The sequence below is a fragment of the Haemorhous mexicanus genome, chromosome Z (genome assembly GCF_027477595.1).
Source record: "Haemorhous mexicanus isolate bHaeMex1 chromosome Z, bHaeMex1.pri, whole genome shotgun sequence".
Lineage (NCBI taxonomy): Eukaryota > Metazoa > Chordata > Aves > Passeriformes > Fringillidae > Haemorhous > Haemorhous mexicanus.
Genome location: NC_082381.1, coordinates 44,501,253 through 44,528,020, shown reverse-complemented (window position 1 = coordinate 44,528,020; position 26,768 = coordinate 44,501,253). Strand labels below are relative to the sequence as shown.

Here is a 26,768-nt window from a genome sequence, read left to right as displayed (position 1 = left end):
CCCCAGGGCAACATTCTCTGTTAAGCTGTGTAAGTGGATAGTACAGTGCAAGGACTTCCGTGCTGCTGCCTGTGATGTTTTGTGTATGAGATATAAATTTAGAAATCAGCATTGTTTTTCCCACTTACTTCTTACCGGATGTTTTTGGCCCCCAAATCCATTTTATAGCTCCAGAACAGCAAGTGTAGCATGGAATAAGCTAAATTAGGTCTGTAGGGAGTCTGCCTCCACAACCATTACAGCTGGAACAAACAGATAATCTTTAAGGCATCTGAGTTATCTTTGGGTCTGAACTGCAGTCTGTTTTTTTTTTTTTGTGTGTGTGTGGTTTTTTTGTTTGTTTTGTTTTTTGTTTGTTTTGTTTTTTGTTTTTTTTTTCCCCAGCTGTAATCAGCAGTAGCATAAAAGATATTTTTCCTCCTTAAAAGATTTTCCTTTTGCATACTCCTAGACCGCAGTGCTTATGGCCATGTAAATACTGCCACAAAGAGATCAGTCAGAGTTTAGGACCCAGAGCCCTGTTTAAGGCTTACGGGATGTGACAGCTGACTGAAAATCAATGAAGTGTGATTTGCCAAGCGTCATAATGAGGGCAAGATAAGGCTAGAAAGGTCCTGCCTTGCCTTGCCGACTCAACTGTCTGCTTTGACTTTTAGCTAGATTGTTTAAGTCCCCTGCAAAGATGAGACCGATTTGCTAATGAAAACAGAAGATCAGATTTAAAGGAAAAGCCACGGTGGTGCCCATGCTTTGCCTAGTGCTCATTGCGCTGTGTCTGAGTCGCTCAGGTAGGTGTGATTTCTTTTTCTTCTTCCAAGCTGAGCTGCAGGTGTTTTAGGGATTTTTTTTCTGTCGGCTGGTTAGCTGCTGCTTTCTGGGATACGGTGAGTGCTGGCTTCCTTTGGTCATCCTTTAAACACCGTGTGAATAGCAGAAGAGGGTGGTATCAGTTGTTGCCTTTGTGTTGCAACCATGGTCAGTTTGACAACTAGGTTTTAATAACTGGTGGTGGGGCAGTTGCTGGCTAGAAATTAACAAAAAAGTCCTAAGCTCGGCTTCTGGCTGCTAAAGGGAATTAAGGGAGAATTTCTGTCACCAAGAGAAAAACTGAAACAATTTACTTCAGGCAAACTGATAAAAGTCTAAGTGTCTTGTCTGTACTTATTGGGGTGTTTTGCACATTTGTTTAGCAGACTTTCTGCCCCAGAACTCCTGTCCTGCATCCATGGGGAGCTGCTACTTGGACAGATCACAGAGAGAGACAGGAAACTGGGGGAGGGGGGAGATGGCAGACAGTGCTTGAGTACTTGAACGCATGTTAACCTGCCGGGGAGCTCCCCAGTTTTTGCCTCTCAGTGCATCATATGGTAGATTCAGGGACGTATCTGCTTCTCTTTTTTTTTTTTTTTTTTTTTTTTTCCAAAGGCAGTGCTACTTTGTTCAATATTTTCTCCATGGGTTTATCTTGCTTAACCATAAAGTGGAGCTTGGCCAAAGGAACTCTTAGGCTATTTTTCCACATGGTATTTCTTATTTTTCATTAATAACTTCTGCTTTTAAGCTGCCTTTGTGCAAGTACTGAGGCTGTCTTACAGAGGCAGCAATCTTCTTCCTTCTGACTTTCTTCCTTGTGAGACTCCTCATGTATTTTTCACTTTTTATGGCTTCCTCAGCAGATGAGATTTAACATATCCAGCCCCAAACCCAGCTTTACCACCTGTCTTCTATACCCACTTGGAGCATTAGGTATATGAACTTTATGTGAGATGTGGGCTGTGAAATGGCACCCTTTTCTTTTGAGGGGGGGTCATACACACTTACGAACATAGAAGGTGTGTGGGTGCGTATGTGTGTGCAGGATGTCATACTCAAATGAAAACAGAGCAATGTATTCTGGCAGTAAGACAGAGTTGTGGATTTTTTGGAGTTGTGGATTTTTCTATTTAAGGGTTTTTCTGTTAAATTTCTTGTTTTTAACAGGCATAGACCCCTATGAATCTGCTAAAGGGAAAGAGCGTAATGTCTAGGAGATGGAGTCTCTGCAAAGACCCTTATAGTCAAGGGGTTGGACTTCTGAGGTGGTGGGTAGTGAGGAGGGAGAAATGTGTTCTTTCTCTTCCTTTGGTTGCAGATGCAATACCTGTCTGCCATGTTCGGATGACCAATCTAGTTTCTAGGACAGACTGCAGGCTCTGTCCTTTGTTTGCAGTGGAGGAGCTAGGGTCAGCGCTGGCATGAGAATAAACCCTGGAACAATCAGAGGGAGCATTTCTGGAAATAGCAGACCTCAAGGACTTGGGACAAAGTGACAAGACAGAGTGTGGCCCTATAGAGGACTGCTATAAACTGTGCTGACAGCTTCATGAGCCATGCCTGGCTCTGGGATGGAGCAGGTAGAAATGGGTGTGAAAGGTCCCTTTGATCAGCCAGCCTCTGCCTGCCCAGGGCATGGTAACCCCACCACACCTGTGTTGCAGATACAGAGGAGAAACACAGCTTGTGCTAGAGCATCTGACAGTAGTTGTTATTCTGTGAGTACAAGCACTAGGTTTCAGAGCTTATAGCTCCTCAGAGAGGAATGGTATCTTGCTGTGTGTGGACGTGGGGATGACGGTGTTGCTTGGACCTTGTGCTATCCTAAGAGGATCCAGAGAGCATTGAAGAATGATTTTGTCCCATGGAAAACTCTGTTGTGAGATCAGGTTTTTGCTTTGGGCAGTTCTTCAGCTGTGTTGCTTGCTGTGAGGTGTAGCCCTGTCTGCAGCTTCAGACAGACCCTGACCGAGGTGGAGAAGGCTGCCTGTTGTGCTCAGGAGATGGGCAGCAGCTGCTGGGGAAGGAGACATGGGCAGAGATAGTGGTCCATGGTCACATCCTTGCTTCCGTGTAGAGGCAGAGCAAGACCCTCTGCCTCCAGTTTTCTCTCTGGAAGAGCTCCTGTGTTTGAATGCCCTTTCTTTCCATGTGGCACAGGGACCCTGCTAGGGGCTGCCTTAACTTTGATGGTTGATGCACTCGGTGTGTGAGCATATTGACTGTGCCCTCCAGGGCTCTCCCACTGTCAGTTCCTGGCACTGCAGATCCATGGGCCTGCAGACCCCTCCTGCGCCTAATGTTTGGCAATCCAGTCACAGATGTTCTGCCCATCCTGGGGCTGGCAAGGCACAAGCTGGGCCCTGGACAGTGTCCTGTGAGGTCCCTTTTGACTGCTGATACAGCAATATTGGCTGTGGTCCCTGTTGTGTGGCGCCAGTCTTTTTTCCTCCGTGGTGGCTTTGAAGAGAGATAAAATCCTTCTCACCCTTGGTTGCTGTATGTGTGCGCAAGGGAAGAGATGGAGGTCATGTCAGAACCTCAACACCACAGGGAGTGGGCTGAAGTCTGGGAAAGGATGGAGGGTCTGCCCTTCCCCCTTCATGGTGGCAATGGGAAGGGGGAGCATGTGTCAGTGATTGTGGGAGTCACAAGTCATGCATGTACAGGCCACGATGTCTCTATGCTTGCCTGGTAGACCTAGCACGGACTGCATCATCCAGCTCCTACTGCTGCCTGATGGGCTCTTTTTGCTTTGGCAAAAAGTCCATAGAAAACATAAGCCTGGTACAAAGTCATCACTGCTCTGGTCTGATGATTTATTTTTTTTTAACGTGAGTTGGGCTTGGGCTATCTTGCCTTTCCATTCATTTGCCCTTGCCTTTCCATTCACCTGCTGAGAGTCTGTGCATCCGAATTCCTGCAGAATTTGCTGTACAAGACAAGACCTGCTCAGAGGTGAATTTTCCTCATGTCATTGCTCTGTTTCACTTTTTCAGGTCTTGGCATTCTCCATGTCTACTTTCTGGCAATGCCTCCACTCTGTGTTGCTCTCTTCCAGATGTGAATGCCTTCAGTTCAGTTGCTGAAAATGAGGATGCGCTCCTGAAGCATTTATTTGAAGGCTATCAGAAATGGGTCCGCCCTGTGGAAAACTCCAACGACACCATCAAAGTCCTTTTTGGGTTAAAGATATCACAGCTTGTGGATGTGGTAAGTGTTGTGTTAGTAAAACAGCACTTGTATAGATAGTAATGCCTCCACCTGGGAGGACTGGTGATGTAATTAGCTCTTGCCTCCTGACACATGATATGTGCAGCAATGGTTGGGCAGCAAAACACTGAGCGTGAAATGCTGCTGGTGATACAACCTTCTTCCCCACCCTGCTCCATCCACCCACAGCATGGACTGTAGGACTCATTTGTTTTGAAGGAAACCTGAAGGTCCTTTTTTCCCTACTGTTCTTAGGGAATATGGCCTAATTTCCATAAGGTTTTGATCAAACTACCCATGCCAGACAGTCCTTGACATCTATGTTGCAATTTAATGACAAGACAGCTATAGGAGAGGACTGAGGAAGAGTAAGAGCTGGTTGGATATTATTCACTCCAAGCAAGCTTGCATTGATGCCAAAGATAGTTCAAGTCTTAACCCATCTGTTCACTAAGATAAAACTCTAGAGGCAGCATAGCTAATCCTGTGTTTCTGCCCTTCTGGAAATTTTCCCTTCTCTTTCTGCTGCAATGCATGGTGGAATTTGCACAATGCCCAGAGGTACCCACACAACAATGTGCTCCTTACAGCCCCCATCCCCTGGTAATGTCCCCTTGTGCTGTGGAAGGCACACTCTAATTTTGTGCTTTATTTACATATTTAGGGCAATGTTTCAGCTTGTATCTTCCCAAACTCCCTCCGAGCTGAGCAGTGTGGGGAGGTGAGCCGTCCTATGAGGCTACAAGCATGTGTGACCTGATACCACTTGCTGGCTGAGCCCTGGCTGCATCCTGGGTTGTTGGCATATAATTCCTTTGAGCTCCTGTGAAATGCCGGACCTCAGTTTTCCAGCCTCAGAGGCTTCCACGGATTGCAGGGATAGCACTTAGAAAGTCAGTTTCCCTCAGCGGTGACTGACAGGCCCAAGCCCAGGGAAACAGGATCACAAGGATCTCCTCATCTTGGCACAGGGTTGGACTCAGCAGGCACAGGGTCTGTTCCTAATGGCTGCTTTGGTATTACAATCCTCTCTCCCTTGTGTCACTCTAGGATGAGAAGAATCAGCTGATGACAACCAACGTATGGCTGAAACAGGTAAATTAGACCACATTAGACCTCCCTTTTCCCCATGGGAACTGCTGAGCTGAGTAGCCATCTCAGTTTCCTACCCACTGTGCCAACCATCCCATTTCATGATGCTGAGTGGCCAGCACCAAGATATCTAACGTGAAGTTTTTCTTCACTCTTCTATGCCTATGTATAGAGACAGAAAGGCAGGCAAGTAGGCCTTTAGGACAAAGGGTACCCTCTTCTCCTGACCTGCACCCCAGCTGTGTGCTCAAGCCGGTATTTATTTCAGGGAAGCAACACAGCTGGTACTGCAGTGGCTATCTCTGGGATGTTGTATGTGCCCTGAGGGACTATCCTGTCTCATACTTAGAGGTCACACAAGTACTGTCTCCCTTGCCTGAGACAAAAGTGGTGCCTCGGATAGATTTCTTCATTCCTCAGCATGTGTAAAGAGGAAGAAGAGGCCAGTATGTTACACACACATACATACACACCCACCCCACAGACCTTTTCCCATTAAAAGCTGTAGCAAATTAATCAGATCTCTCTATCATAATTGCCTGTGGAACTGACAGTGATTTATACAAATGAGGGAAAGGTGCAAGTTGAATTGTTAGGTCTCCTTTCTTCTTCACTCCTGAAGAACACTGTTTTTGGTTTGGGTTACATTGCACCAGTTTGTTGACCTTGTGACAATTATTTTAAGTCTCTCAGCCTTGTGAGTATCTGTAAAGATGTCAGCTGATCCTGGGCAGAGGACATAGAAAACAAACCGTACTTGAAATCATGCCATGAGGAAAAGTTCTTGGGGGTTGCTGGGTTGGTGGACGAGAAAAGTGACTCAATTTTTGTCTCAGTCTGGGTACTGTACTGCTGCAGTGAGTGTGAGATTCTGGCTGGAGCAAGACCCCTAAAACCAATATGGCTATTGCATGTAAAGATGATCTCTCCCTTGAAGAGGGAGAAGCTCAGCCTTCCCCTTACTGTGGGGAAGACAGGATTTTCCCCTTTCGCTGGAGAAATTTCTCTCTGGTCCAACAGCAGTATTACATTTTCCCCACCTTTAGCTGCAATTGTAGAGCCTCTTTTGTGCACAAGGCCACATCTTGGCTCCCTTACTTTGAGTATCCATTTGGGCAGATGGCAGGACCCTTCTGTAAAGGGCCTTCATCTGCCCTCATCTGTCCTCTCCCCTTTCCAACCCACTCTCCTTGCAGGCTATAGCACCTACCTTCATCTGCAGGTCCAAGCCCTGTGCGCTGTAGACAGACTGATTTCTCTGGAAGCCTTTGGAATCCTCAGATTTTAGTCAGGAGAGCTCAGGGAAACTCAGGACTGCGATTTCCCAGACTGGGCTCTCTGGAGTTGCTACCATTTCTAATACCACTTCTCCATCTAATGAGCTGAGAACATCAAAACCCAAGGTAATGCAAAGGGAGTGGAAAATAAGCCACAGGCTGTGGTTTTCACACATATAAGTGCTCTCAGGAGCTCAGGCTGAGCACTAAATACCTGTGCCTGACCCAGGTGTCATGCTGTGGAAATTGTGTGTTCATTTAGGCCCAGCTCCCTCCGTTTTTCCTTGTAAGAGAGATGATCCAGTACTCTCATAATCTTTGTTACCCTCTGCTGGACTTGCTTGGTCCATGTTTTTTCTGTCCTGAGGAGCCCAGAACTGAACACAGAACTCCAGATGTGCCTCACCAGATGTACAGAGTAGAACTCCAGATGTGCCTCCAGATGTGCTGAGCAGAGGGACAGGATCACTTCTCTCAACCTGCTGGCAATGCTCTTCCTAATGCACTCCAGGATCCCATTGGCCTTCTTGGCCCCCAGAACACACTGCTGGCTCATGGATAGCTTGTTGTCCACCAGGATCTCCAGGTCCTTCTCCACAGAGCTGCTTCCCAGCAGGTCACCCCCAGCCTGGGTACTGCCTGGGGTTGTTCCTCCCCAGGTGCAGGACCCTGCATTTGCTGTGTTGAATTTCGCATGTTTCTTCTCTTCCCATCACTCCAGCTTGTCAAGGTCTTTCTGAAGGGCTGCACATCCCTCTGGGTATTGGCCACTCCTCTGAACTTTGTGTCATGCTGAGAAGGCATCTGGCCCTTCATCCAAGTCCTTGGTGAGAAAATGAAACAACACTGGGCCCAGTATGGAACCTTGGGGGATAGGCGTCCAACCAGACCCTGTGGCACTGGTTACAAGCTCTTTGGGATCTGCCATTCTGCCAGGTCTCAACTCACCTCACTGTTCACTTATCTCGTCCAAATATCCTGAGTTTGCCTACAAGGATGTTCAGAGAGACAGTGTTGAAAGCCTTCCTGTAATCAAGGTAGACAATATTCAGTGCTCTCTCCTTGTCCATCCAGGGAGTTTCTTCATCATAGAAGACAATGAGGTTGGTCAAGCATGATTTACTTTTAGTGAATCCATGCTGATTGCTCCTGATCACCGTCTTAATTTCTCAGCAAGAGTCATTTCTTGGATAAGCAAACCTAAAACACAAGTATTTTCTTTTCCTTTTTTTGTTAACCTCAAACATCCTGGAGCTCAAGATGGTGGGACTTGATACACAAGCAGGCTGACACACAAGGTTCAAAGGAGCCTTTAGTGGTTGCTGAGAAAGTGTCTGGGTTCAGGCAAGCTATGGATGGGGTCTGCTAGCAAGGGTCAAGAATCTGAGTCTAGTGTTTTTTTTTTCCACTAGTGGTGGGTTAAATTCTTCAATGATAGCACAGAAATAGAAATTTGGTAGAACTGGAGGAAGGAGAGAGTGACTGTAATGTCTGGAGCAGCTTGGAAAAAATGGAGAAGAGAGAAAAGAGCCTTATGCATCTGCTGCTATGATTTGTGTCAGCATAGCCCACAGGGAGATTCCGTTTTAAACTGCTCATCTTCCAAGTCTGCACACAACCTATTTTCTGCTCTAGTAAGAAGAAACAACCATTTGCCTTGCAGACGAAAGACCACTTTAGCTAGGAGAGAAATCAATGCAGGGCAGGGAGTAAGTGAGGAGTATTGCAGATGGAGCAAATCGCCCAAGCCAAGAGGCTGCTCCAGTTCAACTCCAGAGGGATGATTCTATCTCCAGGTGGCTCACAGGGTATTTGCTGCTCTTGTGTTAGGAGGCTGCAAGATGACTGTCTGGTTGCTGCTTGGCCCTGACTGTCCTCCTGCATGATGTATGTTTCCAGTGTAAGCCCTGCTGTACCTATTACAGGAAGTGTCCAGGACATAGGTGAGACTGTAACCATTTAACAGCCTAGGCTTCTGGAGACATCTGTTAGATAACCATCCTCAGAGAAAAGATAATGCTAAAAGTGGTGTACTCTCTCTCTGATTCTGAGGCTATGAGTAGCAGTGACCCCTACTCTCTTTCCACACCTGAACAATAACAAATCTCTCTAGTATAGCTGTGAAAAGCATGTGGAATCAAAAAAATAAGAAGGGAACCATATGGAGAATTAATAGCCAATATTGCTTTTTTGGTTTATCCTTAAGTCATGGAGGAAATTACCCAGTGAAGGCTGAGACCTCTACATCCCTGGAGATCTCTTAGTGCTGCAGCTTAATGGAAACTGGTTCATCTTCCACTTCTTGGTATTGACCGCAGTCTACATCTCTTTCATGACATTGCTGCTATTTCTGTGGGTAAATGAATATGCTCATCAATAATGAACAAGGATCGGAGAGCTGATTTTCCATTGCCTTCCTCTGGAAATCTCCAGGTTGTTGGATCCACTTTTGTTATGACCTCCTTGTCTGAAAATCAAAAAAAGGAGAGCAAAATTATTCTAGAGTTCAACATGATGAAAATGGAGAAACTCTCCCTGCTTTTGTAACCAAATACTTTACAACTTCATATTATTTTTCCTACAATAGTATGCAGGTCTTTCTGATGAAAGACTTTTTTTTTTTTTTTCCCTCAAGGACAGTGTACAGATATTAGTTGTTGTATTCCATTCACCTAAAAAGCCAGGTCTCCACTCAAAAGTGAATTAAGGCCACCTCTACTCTTTTGAGTGCTAGTACCCACACCACCTAGGGTCCATGGGGTCTGTGCCAGCCAAAACCAGCTTGGGCTGTTCTCAGAGGGAAGGAAAGCTGCTGCACTAAAAGGAAGTGGCTCCTTCATTCTAGACTACTCTCAGGTGGGCTGTGCAGGGTGGTGAGTGAAGTGACAGTCAAGTGCTCTCCAGGAGTGCTGGCTTTGAGGTCACTAGCCTAGGGATGGGTTCATGGGTCTCACCTGTGTCTGGAGGAGCAGTGCTTGCGGGGATCAACACCTCCCAGCCATGCCTGTGTCGCACTCTCTCTGCAGCTGAGCAGCCTTATAGCAGGTTCTGCCTGCTGTGCTGTTCATGCAGTCGTTGGGGCACATGTGGGGGTGAGGAAAGAGGCTGCTGCATATGAGTGGGCAGAGAACTCTGCTGTTTTGTTATAGGAATGGATCGACCACAAGCTCTCCTGGAATCCAGATGAATATGGTGGGATCACTGCTATCCGGGTCCCCTCTGAGTCTCTGTGGCTTCCTGACATTGTTTTGTTTGAAAAGTGAGTAGCGTGGCTCCTTGCTCTGGGCTTGGGCCAGAGCTTGGGCAAGGCATGTCAGCTACTGTGAGGCTTGTGTGTGCTGTCAGAAGACTGCTTCATTAGGCAGTGTGAATGTTGTGCACCTTGTGTTCCAGGTGAGGGATAGAAAGCAGAGCTCAAATGGGGTATGACTGGGGCAAACACAGTCCTGAACTTGGTACTGTTTCTTCCTGTCCAACTCCCAGTGCTGATGGACGTTTTGAGGGATCCCTGATGACCAAAGCCATAGTGAAGTACAATGGAGTGGTGACCTGGACACCACCGGCCAGTTATAAGAGCTCCTGCACAATGGATGTGACCTTCTTCCCCTTCGACAGGCAGAACTGCTCCATGAAGTTTGGGTCGTGGACATATGATGGCAATATGGTGGACTTGATTTTAGTGGATGAAAATGTAGACAGGAAAGACTTCTTTGATAATGGGGAGTGGGAGATCTTAAACGCCAAAGGTATGAAAGGCAACAGGAAGGATGGGCTGTACTCTTACCCGTTTGTCACTTACTCCTTTGTATTGAGGCGCCTTCCATTGTTTTACACTCTTTTCTTAATAATCCCTTGTCTGGGATTGTCTTTTCTAACTGTCCTGGTGTTTTACCTACCTTCAGATGAAGGTGAAAAGCTTTCATTGTCAACGTCTGTTCTAGTCTCCCTCACTGTTTTCCTTTTAGTGATTGAGGAAATAATCCCTTCTTCTTCCAAAGTCATCCCTCTGATCGGTGAGTATCTGCTCTTCATCATGATTTTTGTGACCCTCTCTATCATCGTGACTGTGTTTGTTATCAATGTCCACCACCGATCCTCAGCAACTTACCATCCCATGGCACCCTGGGTTAAAAGGCTCTTTCTCCAGAAGTTGCCTCGTCTGCTCTGCATGAGGGCCCATGTAGATCGCTACTTGTTCTCAGAGACTGAAGAAAAGGGAACCACCTCAAAATCAAAGTTTCTGGGGAAGCAGAAATACAAGCAAGCAAAAGATGGAGAAAAAATTGTTATTGCCTTTCTGGAAAAGGCAGCTGACTCCATTCGATACATTTCCAGGCACGTTAAAAAGGAGCATTTCATCAGACAGGTAGGTGGAGGGAGGGCAAGGAGGGAATCACACTTTCCTTGGCATAAATGGCTTCCAAACTCTTTCCTTTTCTGCATGCTTTTCCCTTTGCCTTTTCCTCCTTCTCTTCTCTGAGACATATTCTTCTTCAGACCTTGATAAATATGTTTTTTGAGACAACATATAGCTTCAAGGAGAAGTATATTGTTCTCTGAGAGTCCCTGCTGTTTGCAGATGCAAGAGATTCTAGGAGCCTCTCCTGGAGGAATTCCTGGTTTGGGGTTATTTGAATAACCTTGTCCTGTGTAAGTTTGGGGTACACACAAATCTAGAAACCTCTAAACTCAAATGCTCAAAAATGTAACTTTTATGCTTACAGGCAAGCTCTATGGCATTTGCTAGGTGTCAACCCTGGCCTCCCAGCATATACTATGCACTGCATAGTTGCTCTTTTTTGAGTGAAGATCTTCTAGATTTTCACTAACACCTATTTAGATTAGCTCCCAACTTCTATTTTTCACATCTCAATAAGCCTCTTGGCTTTTAAAATAGCAATTTTCATTCTTGCAAACAATGAATCTCATGCAAGGGTAGGAGCAATGCAGCTGGCAGCATTTGAAAAAACTTCTGTTAGCTTCCTCCTAGCAAGAGCTAGGGCTTTGTTTGAACTGTGCTGAGAGGACTACAGCAGAAAGAAGAGCAGTAAATCAAACATGTAGTATGTGAACACATACTGTCCATGAATAATACCTGTTTGAAGCTAAAATAATTTTAATAAAAAGGTTCCTTGAATCACCTTAATAAATAGAACTTTTCTGTATGCATAGTTGTGCCAGCACTCACTATTCAAAATTCCCCTCCTGAGTGTACCCAATCTGAGTCAACAAATCACTTGAGCAAGCACAAATAAATTGAACTGCTTGTACTGGAATCAATGCCTGTGTCCAAGTGCTGTGCCAGAGCCTCATCCTGGCATTTACTGGGAGATGCAGGTCTGTAAAAAGAAATCCACTTCACTGGAAGGCCATCCTGAAGGCTAAGTCTGTAAATTTTCATATATGCATTTAACTAAAAGCTTTTGTGCAGGCTGAGGAAGTCTCATCACCATGTGCATAGAACCATGGAATTGCTTTTGGGGGTTTATGTGATTTGCAGCTATGGGTGCTGAAAAGGTGATCTCTGTTAGTTTTAGCTACCACATACTACAAACGTCTAATTTTAAAACCAGATTTGGGGAGCTGAAATGTATGTAGCAGTATCAAGACAGTACCAGGTTTGTTCCTATTTATGTTTATCCTCCTTCTGTCCTTCCCAGGTTGTACAAGACTGGAAGTTTGTAGCTCAAGTCCTGGATCGGATTTTCCTGTGGTTGTTTCTGGTGGTGTCAGTGACAGGTTCAGTTCTCATCTTTACCCCTGCATTACGGATGTGGTTGAACAACTCTTTGTAGAAAACACTCCCTCAGTAACATACAACAAGTATGATGCCAAGGGACGGTGGTGCCTTGGAGCTTGGTCTCTGCTGTACAAGTGGGGAAGCAGCAGCAAGAATGAAGGAAAGTGATGGTAACAGTGGGCATTTATTAGTGCTTTCAATCTTAATTATAACTCTACCAGTTACAGATTTTGCTGAAATCAGAGAAGAGCTTGGTGCACAGCCAAGGCCTAAAATTAAGTGGGGTGGCACAACTGGGTTATCATTATTTTATTGTTAGCTTGGTTGTATTACTATAAAAGCCAAGATGATTAGTTAAAATTGGAAATAAAAGGTGTTGCACAATCATTATATTTAAAAGGCAGATCTGCAGTTAAAATGCTACGTTGTAAAAGAAGTTACAGTAGGAACACAGATCTCTACTCAGTTTATATGTGTTTCCAATTAAAAAGCCGTGTAAGTGTCTACAGATTGCTTTATGCATGTGTCAGAACTGGCAATTGCATAGCATGTTAATCAGAAAAAATATAAATTCTTCTTTGATGGGATGCTCAAAACCTTGACTGTCTAGCCTCATCTTGCTGTAGGATCAGCCCGACAGGGGCAGAACCTACCCCTGCCCACCTGCTACCAGACTTTATGGCATGCACACTTTGTCTCTCACCTCAGCCATCAGGAAGCTACAAGTTATTGCCCACTTTTCAGTATTATTTGCAATTTTGCTTGCTGCTCTGTAGCGTACCAGAAGGCTGAAAAAGTGAGGATTTTTCCTCATGCTCCACACATAAAAACTAATATTCCTTCACCTGCTTGTTCACAAGTGGAAGATCACCTAAGTGAGGGTGGCTGTGCTATCCCATAAGGTGACAGTGATATTTCTGAAATGTTCAGCTGGAGGGAAGCTGCAGACATCTCTTTTAGCAGATGAAAGTTTTGGTTGTTGCAGGAGTGGGGTTTCTCTTGAGAGCTATGGGGTGGGCTGGTCACCAGGAAGATAGATTTTTAGATGTTGGCTTGTCCATGTTTCCTACACAATTCAGAATTTCAGTCCTTTGATTAATGTATTGTGGGATCCTTTTGCATTATTAGAAGCAGCTCTTAAGAGTGCTAAATAAGTAAGATGTGACAGAAAACACCCAGGTGAAACTCTTGAACACAAGAATAAAGCTGTCACTACTTTTGCTAGGGTGGTGTTTTCTAACATGGCATGCTTTAGAAAATCCCATTCAGAACTTGCAAATATTTTCAGGGTTAGCGAGAGATTTGGAGATCCAATTTTTGACAATCTAAATATGTGTTAAAGTTTTAGCTAGCCTTGAAACTGTTTCTCTAGAGATGGAAGTTATAAACTGTTAAAAATACATAGAGGTGTTCTTGTGCTTGGATTGTGCATGCACATCAGACCTTCATGAGTTAATGTAATCCCATCATGTTGCGTCAATGAAAACTTCTGTTTAATTGTGTAATTATTATTAATAAAGATGTATTTAGTAAATGATTCTTGGGGTGTCCATACATTGGGGTTTGCCGTTGATTTGTTGTCAACAAAGCTAGACTGTAGCCCATTTAAAAAGTTTTGTCCCAAATGTATTCAGAGGGATTTTCAGGTTCCTGGAAAGTCCTTACTACTTTTTAGCTCTCTCTGTGAGTTTGAGCAAGAAGCATTCAGATGTGGTTATTATATTGATGGAATAAACTCATTTAGTTCAGCATATAGAGAGAGATAGCATATGATACTGCCATAAAACTTGACCATTAAAACTGCAAAACTCATACACATTGACCATTCTATAATTTCTCCTCTCTTCTTGCATAAAGTGCATTTGTTCCCCTAGACAGTATTGTGAAATGTCTGTAGGAAAAGAGCCGGGAAGCTCTTCTTTCCAGTGTTTCCAGATTTTGAGGTCCAGTAGTGATAGGCATTCCCTATGAGCACTGTGGCCAGGAGGCTGCCTGTTAGCCATGACAGATGACAGCCTCCTCTCCTGGGAATCTGCCTCAGGTGTCCATCTGACAGATGGTCCTGTCTCCACCATGCAGTGCTTTGGTTGCCCACCCGCAGGCAACACATGGCTCTGTCTCACACGTCTGTGTCTGATGCCAAGCTGCTTTTTCTGGCTTATGCTGGTGAAGATCAGCAGAGCTCATGTGTTGAAGATGTATGAAAATTGCACAGGTATGGCTTCTGGCCTTGAGTCTTCCTAGCATCTCATCTGCTACTGCTACATCTGTAGTGTCACTACTCATTCTCTTGTGCTGCCTGATCCTGAGCTTCTCTAAATCTCTTTGTTGCTGGCCCACAAAAGTATTCAACATGTTCCCCACAAAGGTCTGGCACTAAAAACACAACTGGGGAGACAGTCCTGCAGTGGGGCCTTCTCTCTGCTCTACCTACTCTGCCTGTGGATGACAATATTGCAAATGACAAGTCTTAACAAAAAAACAGTAACCATTCTGCCTGAATATTGTCTCAACCTGTGCTGCCTCAGTTTCTGGGAATTAGTTTGCTGAGACATTGGCACTGCTTTTGGCACTCATATATATGACCTACTCACCAAAAGATAAATATGAAAAACTCTTCTGGGCCTTTTAGTGGAGGCCAACTGGAAGAATGGTCTCCCTTGGGAAGAGAATGTAAAGAGATGTTGAGCTGTTGAATTGCTTCTGTGCTTTTAAAATTAATAGATGCCATCACTCCCAAGGGGAGGAGAATTCTTGCTGGTACACTCATCACTGAGGCATCTTAATAAGGGATGTTGCTGACATGACTTTGGAGCTGATGCAGTGAGAATAGACCTTTTCTGTGGCTGTGCAAAATGTGTGACCCAAGTCAACATTGGGATGGCACCAGCTCTAGTCATAAAATTTCTTGTTATTTCATTTGGAAGGTCTCCTAACCTTCAACAAGAATTGGGCAAGCAAAACTCTCATTTTTGTGTGGGCTCTTCCATGTCTGCTTGCAGGGCACACCTACTACAGCCTCCTTCATGTTGATACGCTTCTTTCTCCCCTGTCTCCCCTCTCAAGTACTTTCACAAAGCTGGCAGCAGTACATTAAGCTCCCAGTACAGAAGGTGTCAAACACGGCTGAGAATTGCAAAAGATAGCTCCAAAAATTACTGAGTTGGAGAAAGAAAGGGTAAATAGTACACTAAAAAGAGACAGAAGATGACTTTGTAAATCAGGGATTTTGCTTGAGTCAGATTATTCACTGTGTGGTTGTAGTTGTCCTGCTTAAGATACCAATGCAATGCACCTTCAGCCAGAATGTTTTCATGGTTTGAATGGTCATAGAATGTAACAGTGAATGCTGGTAGTCAGATGTCTTTTCTGTAGAAATGAAGTTTTTAGGTTCAGAATTCAGCTCTCCTCTTCAAATTTCCTTTCTTTTCCCTCACCTTCTTTCTGATTAAAGAGCCAGTAGTAGCATCTATAAACACATTTACAACAGGAAATCTAAGAAAAAACCTCAAACCACAAATCCTTCAAGAAGGTGTATCTCAGGAGTGACATTTAATTGACAAATAAATGTCTGACAAAATAAACCATGCTTTTTAATACATCTGTCCGTCAGTTGCTACATAATTGAACAACATTCAGGGGGATTACAGAAAATAATAGTTTTCTTCTACTTGTTCTTCTACAATCATGACTGGGTGAATTAAGACAGTTATGTTCTTGTCATTCTGCCTTTAACATATACACTAATTCATTCCTATTCTCTTTATTATGAAATATCACAAAAGACTAAAAGGCCAGTCAGTGACTTCAGAAACAGGGAGTCTTACTTTCCAAGGATTGGTGATGTTCAGAGTGGAGACTGATGCATGGCAGACGCTGAAAGCACTGCATTGACACTGTGACAGTTAAATTTAGAAGGTCTTGTAAGAGAGAAGGGGTTTTTATTCTTGGAGCCATTTGGTTTAATTGTAGTGGTGCCTTTTAAAGAAGAACCTTTCACCACAAAACTTACAGGAATATAAACAAATGAGGAACTTAAGGGTAAACCACCCACATTTTATAGAAATCACACCAGGAACATATCTACAAAGTGTTTCAGGAGGAAGCACACGAGGACTGAGACCTGGTTACAGAGCAGCAACTTCAGCCCCAAAGGACATGGCCCTAAATTTCAGGTTTGCACACACAGCACAGACCCATGAGGAGTCAGGAAACAGAACAGTGCTGCACAGCTGTTTGAAACAGGGTGCTCAGCTTTGCATAGGATCATGGTATCCATCCTTCTCCTGCTGGGATATGCCATAATTTAGGTTGGTCTTGGGTTTTAAAAACACAAAACCTCAGATCAACCCAGTGCTGTCAAACCAATTCTGTCTGACAACTAGCTAGTCAGGGACAAACCCTTCTCTATTGGGTTTATGTCTGAGCCTGAGAAAGCAACAGTTTTCAGAGCAGAACCTGTGGACTAGGATCACTGTTAACCTGGTGAGATATGTGGCTTGGAAATCCTACTGAAGCTCATCGAGGTCTTGGCACTCACTACCAGAAAGTAAAGGGGACTTTGGTCACATGGAAAAGTAAGTGGCAGATCAAACTAATTTTAATAGATTTTAGAAACACAAAGTTTTCAAATGTGTATGCCTCACATGGTAACTACATTCTAACATTAAGTCTATTTGTCCTCAAATATGATTACATGCTTAAGATTTGTCTGATTTCAAACATAAATGTAAACACATACTTTATTGTTTTGGGAACCTCTGTGGCTGGGTGCTGACGAGATGATGAGCAAAGGCGTTATGTTAGAGGAGAGAAATAGAAGGTAAATTTCTGAACTGAAAATGAAACAAAAGCAAAAGTGGATAAAAAGCAGTGGATTGAGTTATGTTTCTGCTATTAGTGGCTGGATAAAGAGCCCTACAGTCCCAAACACACACAGGATTATAAATACCCAGAGAAATACTCTGTCTATCACCATAGCTACGTATTTCCAATCATCTTCCACCTGCAAGAGAATAAAAAAAGAGAAGGATAAATTACATATAATGTTACATACAATTGTGAGTTGACATTATGCAGTAGAAATGCTGTTTGTGCTTTTGAATGTAAGGAAGAACACACATGCAAGTCAGGGATGTTGCTTGTCATGCTTATAGTTGCTGCAGTTTTCACATCTCTTCAGAGGGGGCTGATTTTCTAATGGTATTTTACCACTTTTGGCTGAGAACATAACACTGCTGAATTGTTCTAAATATTCGAGTCTGAGGGCAGCCATCCATTGTTGTGATGCTGATATTAACAAATAGGACCTGATCATGTGGTGGGTGCAGAGTTGGATGGTTTAACAGCAGGCACAGCCATCACAGCTGCACATCTCTAAACCCTGTTGAAGGATTTATCCTGACAGCCCACACAAGATGCAGTTTGCTATTCTGGTCTGATTTGAAACACTGTCTCGCCAATCAAGCCCCACTGATTTCAGGAAACAGGACACTTGGACTCAGGGACTATGGCAAAGCAAGGGTTCCAGCAAACTGCAGTGTCATGTGCCAAGCAGGACAGTGGATTTTGCATGGCTGAGAGACAGACCTTAGAACCACATACAATGAAGTTGCTGTCCTTTAAACTGTACCTTTAAACTTGTACTGCACAAGAAACGCTCCATCATAACATTCACACATATAAACTAGTGACTAGTTAAGAGCTTTCTGCTGAGGGATCTTCCATGTGTTTTCCCAATTTTATTATATTTGCCTCCAAGAAAATACTGGCTTTAGGATTTTGATCATGTTGAGGGTGAGGAATACAGCAGCAGGTATTTACTTATAAGTAAAATTTAGGTAGGATAAATTTGAAGTTGTAGACTCTGATAATGGCAATTCAGCCCAGGTGAGAAACAGATAATTAAGGTAAGACTTTTCAAGTTTGTATTTTGTTTAATCCTATCCAACCTCCCAGGGCTACTGAGAGGTTAGCTATGATAGCCATTAGTGTTGGGGTGAGTGATAGGGATGTTATGAAAAAGAGAGTGACCATGACAGTAACATGACCATGGATAGAAACAGGCTGGTAGTCAGGGAAGAACCTTGGAGGACTTCTGAAAATCAGACATGGAAGCAGTACTTTGTATGAAAGAGCACTCAGGAAGAACTCCAACAGCTATAAATGTTTCTGCAATTTTTAAAGGGCTTTTATTTATTTAGGACTAGTACATAACAACACCCATATTGCTTTGTATTTCTGGCTGAAGCAGAAACAGCCTCCAGAATAATTTTTGTCAGTGCTTGCCTGAGAACAAATCCTGATTTTTCCCTGAAAAGGGAATTTTTTTTCTAAATGAAAAATTATGCTTCCCATCTCTAGTATGTTCTGAAAGGTAAGATACCTGTTCTGAAAGCTGTTCATGGACACACTGGACTAAGAATAAAATTTCAGGTTGCAGGAGAGATTTGCAAAATGGAAATCAGCAAAACTAGCAAAGGAGAATTTCTCCTGAGCTGTATAATCAAGACTGTAATTTATTTGGATGACTGCATGGAAAACTTCTTTTTGGGAGACCATCAGAGAAAGTAGCTGAATCAGTACATGGATATGTTTTATGCAGCTGCTGTGATAATAAAAGCAGGGCTGAAATGTGTGGGTTAAGCAAAGCACTAAGGCCATAGGTACTAAGCAGGGCTCAGCTCAATCCCCATCCTCCTCTATGGTGAAAGAGGTCTTTTGCTTCAGGCTGGCATGTGCTAAATTCTCACTCTATGAATTCAGTCACCGCCTTTACTCTACTCCTTTATTCAGAAATTAATAGATTTTGCTTTCAGATGAAACTTCTGCAGGGCATAAAGGAAGTGGGGAATAAAGATGATCTTTAGGTTTCACTGAAGTTGTATGAATTTCAACAAAATATTCTGATGGAAATAATGCATAGCAACATTTCCCTTATAAAGTTAAATAAATATAAATATAGCAGTATTTAGCTTTGAAATGGATTTTACCATCATAGAGCATCTAAAAAACTTCAAAACCAAAAGCAAAAATTCCATGACAGATCAAAGATATATGTATCATTAGGTTCTAAACATTTCTATAAATATCTTGAATTGTCAGAGAAATTCTGCTCCTTATGAGTTCTTGGCATCAGAAAATCCTTTTGTAACTTCTTTTAGTTTGTGTTTACACAGGAGGATGTGGCCCCAGAATCCTTTAAATTCCAGTGTACACAATTTTCTATGATAGTAATCCCAAATAAGAAAAATTATGACCTCACACAAACAACCCATTAGATGGTCTTCTTCCCCAGCAACTTGTCCTACTGCTTCTGTACCTTTAGGATTTCCTTTTTAGACCACATCCAGCCTTTGTGGACTCCTTTGACCTTCAGGACTCACTCCAAAGGGACTCTGAAAATCAATTCCCTAAACAGGCCAAAGTCTAGCTGCTGGAGATCCAGTTCTGCTGGCACTCCTCATAACTTAACCCTAGACTGAAAACTATCATTCTGTGGTGCCCATGGCCTCCAGCTGTCACATCTACCACTAGTCCTTCTCTGTTCACAAACAATGAGTCCAGTGGGGCACCTTCCCTGGTTGGCTTGCTTCCTGTGTCAGGAAATTATCTTCCACACACTTCAGGAACCTCCTAGACTGATTCTTCTCTGCTGTGTTACACTTCCAGCAGCTTGCTGGCAAGCTGAAGTCCCTCATGAAAACAAGGTCTGATGATCATGATCCTTCTTCTAGCCTCCTGTAGAATTCGTCATCTGCCTTTTCATCCTGCCTAGGTGGTCTGTAACAGACTTCACCAGGGCATGTGCCCTGCTGACCTAGCCCCTGATCTTTACACACAGGCACTCCACCTTGTCATCACCATTGATTTCAATACAATCAAAACAAGCCCTAAAGGGATGGTTACCTCCCTTACCTCTTTGGTTTTGTTTTGAGATCTCATGTTCTCTGCGATGAACTGGACGTTGCTAATGACATCCTTCACCTCTGGAGAGTACTCCATGTGCTCTGCCATCCACCTCAGGGACTGATGGCTCAGCCGTCTTTGGGTGGTAGGGAGTTCAGTTGCCTGATCACAGTGACTGCACCGCTGCTCCTTGTGCAATTTGGTATCTTTGTGTTTGCTGTGCTTCGACTTGCCCAACTTACTGTCTGATACCTTCTTGGTTTTTCTGGAGGTGTTTTTCTTCTGCTGTTCTAGTGGCCTCTGCATCAACAGGACTTTGGGGAGCAGGCTAAGAAAGATGGTTTTTACCCATTTGGGCATTGTGTGTGTCATTGGAGTCCTGTAATGTATATTGAGGACAAACACTGTGATGACAATTGACAGAGTCACAAATATCATTGTGAACAGTAAATATTCACCAACTAGGGGAATTACTAAGGAGGTGGATGGGATTGTTTCTGTGATCACCAGTAAAAATACAGTCAAAGAAAGAAGCACTGAGATGCAAAGATTAACTTTCTCACCACAGTCAGATGGCAGGTAAAAAACTAACACAGTCAGGAATGAGATGAAAAGACAGGGAATGATCAGATTGACAGTGTAGAACATTGGCAACCGTCGAATATAAAAAGAATATGTTATGTCTGTGTAGATTTCTTCACAGCAGTTATATTTGATATCATGTTTGTAGCCAGAAGCATCAACTATTTCCCATTCACTATTTTCCCAAAAGTCATTCATATCTACTTTGGATCCAATGATCAGAAGATCAATTTTGGCTTTGTCATAGGTCCATGAGCCAAACTTGAGTGAACAGTTCTGATGATCAAATGGGAAAAAAGTAATATCCATAGGACAAGAGCTTTTAAAAATAGCTGGTGGGGTCCAGGTGATCATTCCGTCATAGCGAAGGAGGGCTTTGGTTTTGCCTTCAACTTGAAAATCTCCCACAGCACTGGAAAGACAAATGAGGCAAAACAAAAAAAAAAATTACCAAGAAAGTAAAATGTAATGGGTGTTTTTATAGGAGCTGCAAGGGGATATTTTTGAGAGAAAGATTCAAATGAATCAATAAAATGGGTAAAATGAATCATCATACTTATTATACAAGACAATATCTGGTTTCCAAATTTTATCTGCTGGTACCCGAACAAATTCAATGCCATCATATTGTCTGGGATCCCATCGCAGTTTGTAGTCATTCCAAATCTGAAAGAAGAACGGACAAGGATTATAAAACTTTACATTATCAACAAATATCTGTTTCTCAGATCTTCCTGTAAAATGACACACTATAATAAAGTGTAGCATGTGGAGAAGGGGACAGTGGTCCAAAAGACAGGAAGGCCATGACCTGGAGAAACACTGGACATGTGTGAATACTTCTCCCATTGATTGTGACTCTCTTCTCTGTGAGGAGATGGGGTGCCAATTGCTATGAACTGCTGGCATGTTGAGATCTCTGCTCTGTTGTGCGACATCAGTAGAGAGCTTTGTCTGTGAAAGGTTACCTCCCCGCTGCAAGAGAAAACAGGGACCTTGCAGCAGCACCCCACAGGTGAGAGGAGGACAGCACCAGAGGAGACCAGCACCCCTATGTTTGGCCCTCCTGCACACAAAGAGGCAGCTGCTGCCAGAAGACAGCACTGGTTCCACAGGAGTACTGACATACCAGGTCAGGGCAGCAAGGGATGCACAGCAGCTCTCTTGCATCGCTGTCCATTGCCCTGTCATGTGGCCATGCTCCATGGTCTCTTACCTATCTTAACTATGGTATCTTTCACAAAAAACTTTCCGTGGACCACAATCAGTGCCTGAACACAATGTTGCAAGTTAGCTATATTTCCTCAGCAGTTTAGGTTCCCTAAGGATTCTTATCTATGTAAAAATACTCAAAACTATCAGGAACAATGGAGGCTTGTTTCTTTTTCTAATAAATATTTTGGTGGGGATGACCTAGGACTGCAGAGTGGCATTTTTAGTCACTCTTTAAGGAGTACATCCAGATCGATTTTCCAGTAGAAAACCAATCATCATGAAGTTGGAGAAGAATATATCCCACAGGAAAGAAAGAAGATGTAACTTCTAGGTAAAAAGAATGAAGAAATTACTTTTTCAATTGTGGAGCTTCTCCTTATTAATTTTTTAAAATCCTTGTTACAAAACAAAAACTTATTCTGTAGATGTGATTTACAAGTAACACACATTTCACCATTTTGATGCAAAATGCATGAGAAATGCAACACAGTCACTTACATGTCTTAGCCACAAATTTGTTTCCATAATCTGATTGACTTCATCCTATAAAGAAACAGAGGCATAAACAGTTTTAGTATCCTGAGGTGGCCAAAAACATAGCCCATAAAACTGGAAAATAGAATTTCACATTAACTGATTGCAAATTTTTTCTAGGTTTATACATTGTACATTGCTGTGTGCAACCCAACTGAAAAATGAATAAAACTTTGCTGAAAAATCATGCTCCATAAATATCAGATATACAGAAAGCTGCACTGTTTTGCCAGACATTTGAGTATCTGGGGAGAACACACCTAGAATTGCTCTGATCTGTACCAAAATAATAAGGTTCTTTTTGTGGCTGTGTATTTTGTTGGATTCAGTGTTTAAAGAACTCCGATTACACAGTACAGAACTGGTTGAGATTCAAGGAAAATGACATCTCTATCACAGTGTTTTGAATTTTTATGAAAACCTCTAGAGCAGATGCACTTGACCAGCACTAAATTAGGTAACTGTCATACAGAGACCTTCTTTTTACAGTCACTTATTGCAATTGCCAATCAGTCATGAATCAGAAAGGTGATGCTTTGCTTCTTCCACATTGCCTCTGTCCTGCCCAGCATGTTTGCCCCACACCCAATTGCATTCCAAAACATGCACCATTCTACCCTTCCATGCTTTAAAACACCACTCTTCCACTGGCCACACTTTTCCCTTACATCATTTTGAAACAAATAGTTTGCAAAAAAGGAGAAGATTTTCCCCCTCAGGACTACAGGGAAATGACAGTAGCCCCAAAGGAGAACTGATCACATGCTACACCCAATGTGGACACACTAGATGTCTTTGGAGTGGGCTAGCCCTGTGAAGAGGGCTAGCCTGGGCTTGAGTATTTAGTACTTCTGCCCTGGGATCTGGAGGCTGCTACATGAAGCAGAGGGGTTTGATGCTACGGAGTCAGGAAATGAATCTGTGTCATTGAAACCACTTCTTCAAGCAACTGGAACAACTCATCTGACTGAAAGAACAGCAAAGGTTTCAGCATGTGCACGTAGATGCACATGAAATGAAAGCTAGGAGAGTTGTGGGTGTGTGCAGTCATAACAATTACAGCTCCTGCTTCAGTTATTTGCATGTGTTTACAACCATCCCCAAAGCTCAGCAGTATTGTGTAGTGAGCCTTACCACATTTGTAAGCTGGGTAATGGCCAGTTCAAAATACACCGTGACAGGATCAGACACATTTTCCACCGGCCTAATGAACTGGTTGTACTGGGAGAAGAGTTTCTGAAATAACCGTTCCTCTGATTCACAGGCTGTGGTATCTGTATTGATAAAGATAAAGAACAGCTAAGCCAGAGAGAAGAAAAAGGGGGAAGAAAGTGCTGGATAATATACCAGTATGTGCTTTATTTCTGGACCTTGTGCTTGTGACCATGTTTAAAACCACCAGAGCACAGAGAGGAGAGGTTGCCAGTATGGTGTCATTTGAAAGCATCCTCCTGCAGAATGTTGACTACTACTTGTTTCCTCAAATAGTAAGATAATGGCTTCAGTGGTTTTGTCTCCTAAGCTGGATTTAGTCTATGAGCCTCCATTTGGCCCACCCTGGTATCACACCAAAGTAAGGCGGTGTGAAATTTAAGAAGTAGAAATGTGACAGATTTAATCTTTGTGAGTCTCCCTGGTAAAACAGGGTGTTTGTGAAAAGCATAGCTACGTAGAAATTAAAAACTTGAGGCTTCAACTACTGTATCAAAATCTCTATCAGGTGATTAGGCGACTACAGTGGTGCCTCCTAATCATAAACATTATGACCGCATTTTGTCCTCACAATTGAAATTACCACTCTTTAGATAGTACAATTTTTTTTTCTGAGAGTTCATTTATTAAGTTCTATGAACAAGAAAAAAGTGGAAATATTAATATTTCTTATAGAATAGCATGCTTCTATGTAATAAAGAACTGTTCTCTGGGAACAAGCAGATCACAGCTGTAACCCCTCATTAATGAAGAGCAGACCAGATGGCTTAGAAGAAACAAGGTATGTGACAGGAACTGAGCTGACTCACTGCAGAGTTAAGAAGAATGCTCCTAACCTGTTACACATAGTCCAAACTTGAAACAGTTATTTTCACAGTGTTAAAGGCTTTACACTTTGATTTCAAAAGGAAAATACTAAATTTTATTGGCTCTGGCAACAACAGAAGAACGATTTTCTTGAATAACTTTGCTATTACAATACATTACTGTAATTCAGCACCTAAAATAAAAACACTTTATAAGCTCAAGATTAGAATTTCTGTCTCATGCTGTGCACAGATGCGTTATCAAAGCTATATGATTATCCCAAAGATATTACTGATACAACTGAGGAAAAATTTGTTTTCAGACTCATTGTCATAAGTTTTTTGCATTAGTCCCAGATTCCACTAGAACACATCAGACAAGTAACCATGATAAGCCTTTTTGATTGCAAATATTAAATATAGAAGGGGTTTGTGCCAGGCAGCATGGTCTCTGGCACATAAATTTGCAATTTACATATCCTTCAGTGAACACAAGGGCCTGTGGATGTGCAGATGTCCTGCCGGGAGACACTTGGTCTCAGTATGCTGCACTTTCATGATTAGACTGTCCTTCCCCTGTTCTTGAAAAAGAGATTTCACCTCTAAGGTAATACAAAGCATCCTGCAATTGCAAGGCATTATCGTGACTGCAAGATGAAATGCTGGCTACTGGTCACTTACACGTATGGAAAGAAAATTCTTGTAAAAATTCAAAACCTTGATGTTTTATTTCATCTTTTCTGCATCATTCAGAGAAGACACATGAATGTGTCATGAAGTTTGGATTCTTTTATATCATGTATTGTTTCATTCAAAAAAGAACTAAAATTTTTTGTTTTCAGATTTCATCATCACCACCCATAGCACTGTGATTAGAAGTACACTACTGTGGGAACATGAAGTCTCTTGATTAAAGTAAATGTATCTAAAATCATGTCTCATTTGAAATTTTCCCACTGGCTTCTTAATAGACACATGCTTTAAAATAAAATTATGAAACCAGACAAGTATTTAGGTTTTATCCCATGGTGCTGCTTTAAATCAGTTTCTTATGCCTTGCTAAGACAAGCAGCATATTTAATACACATAATGGTCACCTGCAGAAGCAAAACTTCCTAATGGGTCTTAAAAGCAAAATATCTTGCTAAACTCTGTGAGAGTTGTGATCAGAAATGACTGCAGCATATTTAAAACACAGATCACAAACAATAGTGAACAACAATAAAGTTCTCACTTTTTAAAGTGTGACTACTGACCATGCACATCCATAGCCTGCATTATTTAAGCACTTGCAAATTCAAGCACCAAATGAAACTACTAGAAACTCTAATCCATTTCCATTGTTTTCTAGAAACAGTTGTTCCATTAGTTATCAAACAAAAATGAAGAGTTTTACATTGGAAAACTAGTATTGCTTTAGCTCTTTTCAATAATGTTGAAATGTTACAGATTTCAGGTTAGAAATAGCTGGCGGAAGCTATGCATTGAATTTAATCAAGAAAACAGGAGCAGAGACAGTACCTAGAAAATATTCTAGAAACTGGTATCAAAGAGAGCCTACCTTTAATCAAGGATGTGAGCACGAATGCCCACACACAGAAAGCAGGGCAACACCAACATAGCCGCGTCTCAGGATGCATTGCTAGCAGCAGAACAGAGTTTCCTTTTGAGAACAGAGGTCTGGGGGAAGGAACAAGAGGCAAGAAGACATATAACCCTCCTGATGGTAAGTAGGCAGTAGAAGGATGGATTTCTGTTTTGCATCTGCAGCAAACTCTGCAGCCTGCTAAGCAGTGCAAAGCCTTGCAGAGTTGCTTTCACTACCACTAGGCAAGGAGAGCTTATGCCGTGCAGAGCAAAGGGAGTCAGGCAGCATCCTATCAGGTGACTTCACATTTCCAGTCACTCGCACCCCTGCCTCGGGGAATGTGTAAGAGTGCAGGAGAGAGAGGGAAGACAGACACAGGACAGCCATCATGGAGCAGGGGGAGCATTCACTCAGCCCCTCACCCAAGGGTTAAGAATTCTCATAATGCTGAAGCAGCTGCTTCAGCTATTGCCCGATGATCACCTGAGTGAGTCTGTCACAATACAAAGCGGTGAAAGAGCTTCAGTTTCTTAGCTGAGGACTGATTATCCAGGTGATAGAGATGGATGTTACATGATTTTAACATGTCTACCAGAAGCCATATGAATCTTGAAATAAGCACAGCATCAAGTGATAGAATTGCTTGACAGTATTCTCAGTGAATAATTCCAAGGCAAGTGGACTTATTTTATTATTGCCATCTGACAGGAGCAACTAAGCATGCTAAGTTCTTTCCTGACAGTCCAGTTGGCTTACAATATCAATTCTTCTAACTTTTTTTTTCCTCA

General features: G+C 42.7%; 2 protein-coding genes across 2 annotated transcripts; one reads left to right on the top strand and one right to left on the bottom strand.

Moving 5' to 3' along the window:
* Positions 1–390: 390 nt before the first annotated feature.
* CHRNB3 (cholinergic receptor nicotinic beta 3 subunit) lies at positions 391–13,669 on the top strand. The gene is made up of 6 exons (XM_059836563.1): positions 391–788; positions 3,875–4,026; positions 5,077–5,121; positions 9,545–9,654; positions 9,879–10,761; positions 12,056–13,669. The coding sequence occupies exons 1-6, from the start codon at positions 746–748 to the stop codon at positions 12,188–12,190; spliced, it is 1,368 nt and encodes a 455-aa protein (XP_059692546.1). The 5' UTR covers positions 391–745; the 3' UTR covers positions 12,191–13,669.
* A 1,995-nt stretch (positions 13,670–15,664) lies between these two features.
* CHRNA6 (cholinergic receptor nicotinic alpha 6 subunit) lies at positions 15,665–26,231 on the bottom strand. The gene is made up of 6 exons (XM_059836644.1): positions 25,954–26,231; positions 23,509–23,648; positions 22,339–22,383; positions 21,182–21,291; positions 20,053–21,037; positions 15,665–17,140 (listed from the first exon to the last, which is right to left on the bottom strand). Exons 1-6 carry the CDS (start codon positions 26,030–26,032, stop codon positions 17,018–17,020), a joined length of 1,482 nt encoding a protein of 493 aa, XP_059692627.1. The 5' UTR covers positions 26,033–26,231; the 3' UTR covers positions 15,665–17,017.
* Between the last annotated feature and the right edge of the window lie 537 nt (positions 26,232–26,768).

Coding starts and splice junctions, on each gene's coding strand:
- CHRNA6 (XM_059836644.1), bottom strand. CDS start 26,032: ATGCATCCTGAGACGCGGCTATGTTGGTGTTGCCCTGCTTTCTGTGTG. Junction 22,384..23,508: donor TTACCCAGCTTACAAATGTG/GTAAGGCTCACT, acceptor GTTTCTTTATAG/GATGAAGTCAATCAGATTAT. Junction 21,038..21,181: donor GATATTGTCTTGTATAATAA/GTATGATGATTC, acceptor TTGTCTTTCCAG/TGCTGTGGGAGATTTTCAAG.
- CHRNB3 (XM_059836563.1), top strand. CDS start 746: ATGCTTTGCCTAGTGCTCATTGCGCTGTGTCTGAGTCGCTCAG. Junction 4,027..5,076: donor TATCACAGCTTGTGGATGTG/GTAAGTGTTGTG, acceptor GTGTCACTCTAG/GATGAGAAGAATCAGCTGAT. Junction 10,762..12,055: donor AGGAGCATTTCATCAGACAG/GTAGGTGGAGGG, acceptor TGTCCTTCCCAG/GTTGTACAAGACTGGAAGTT.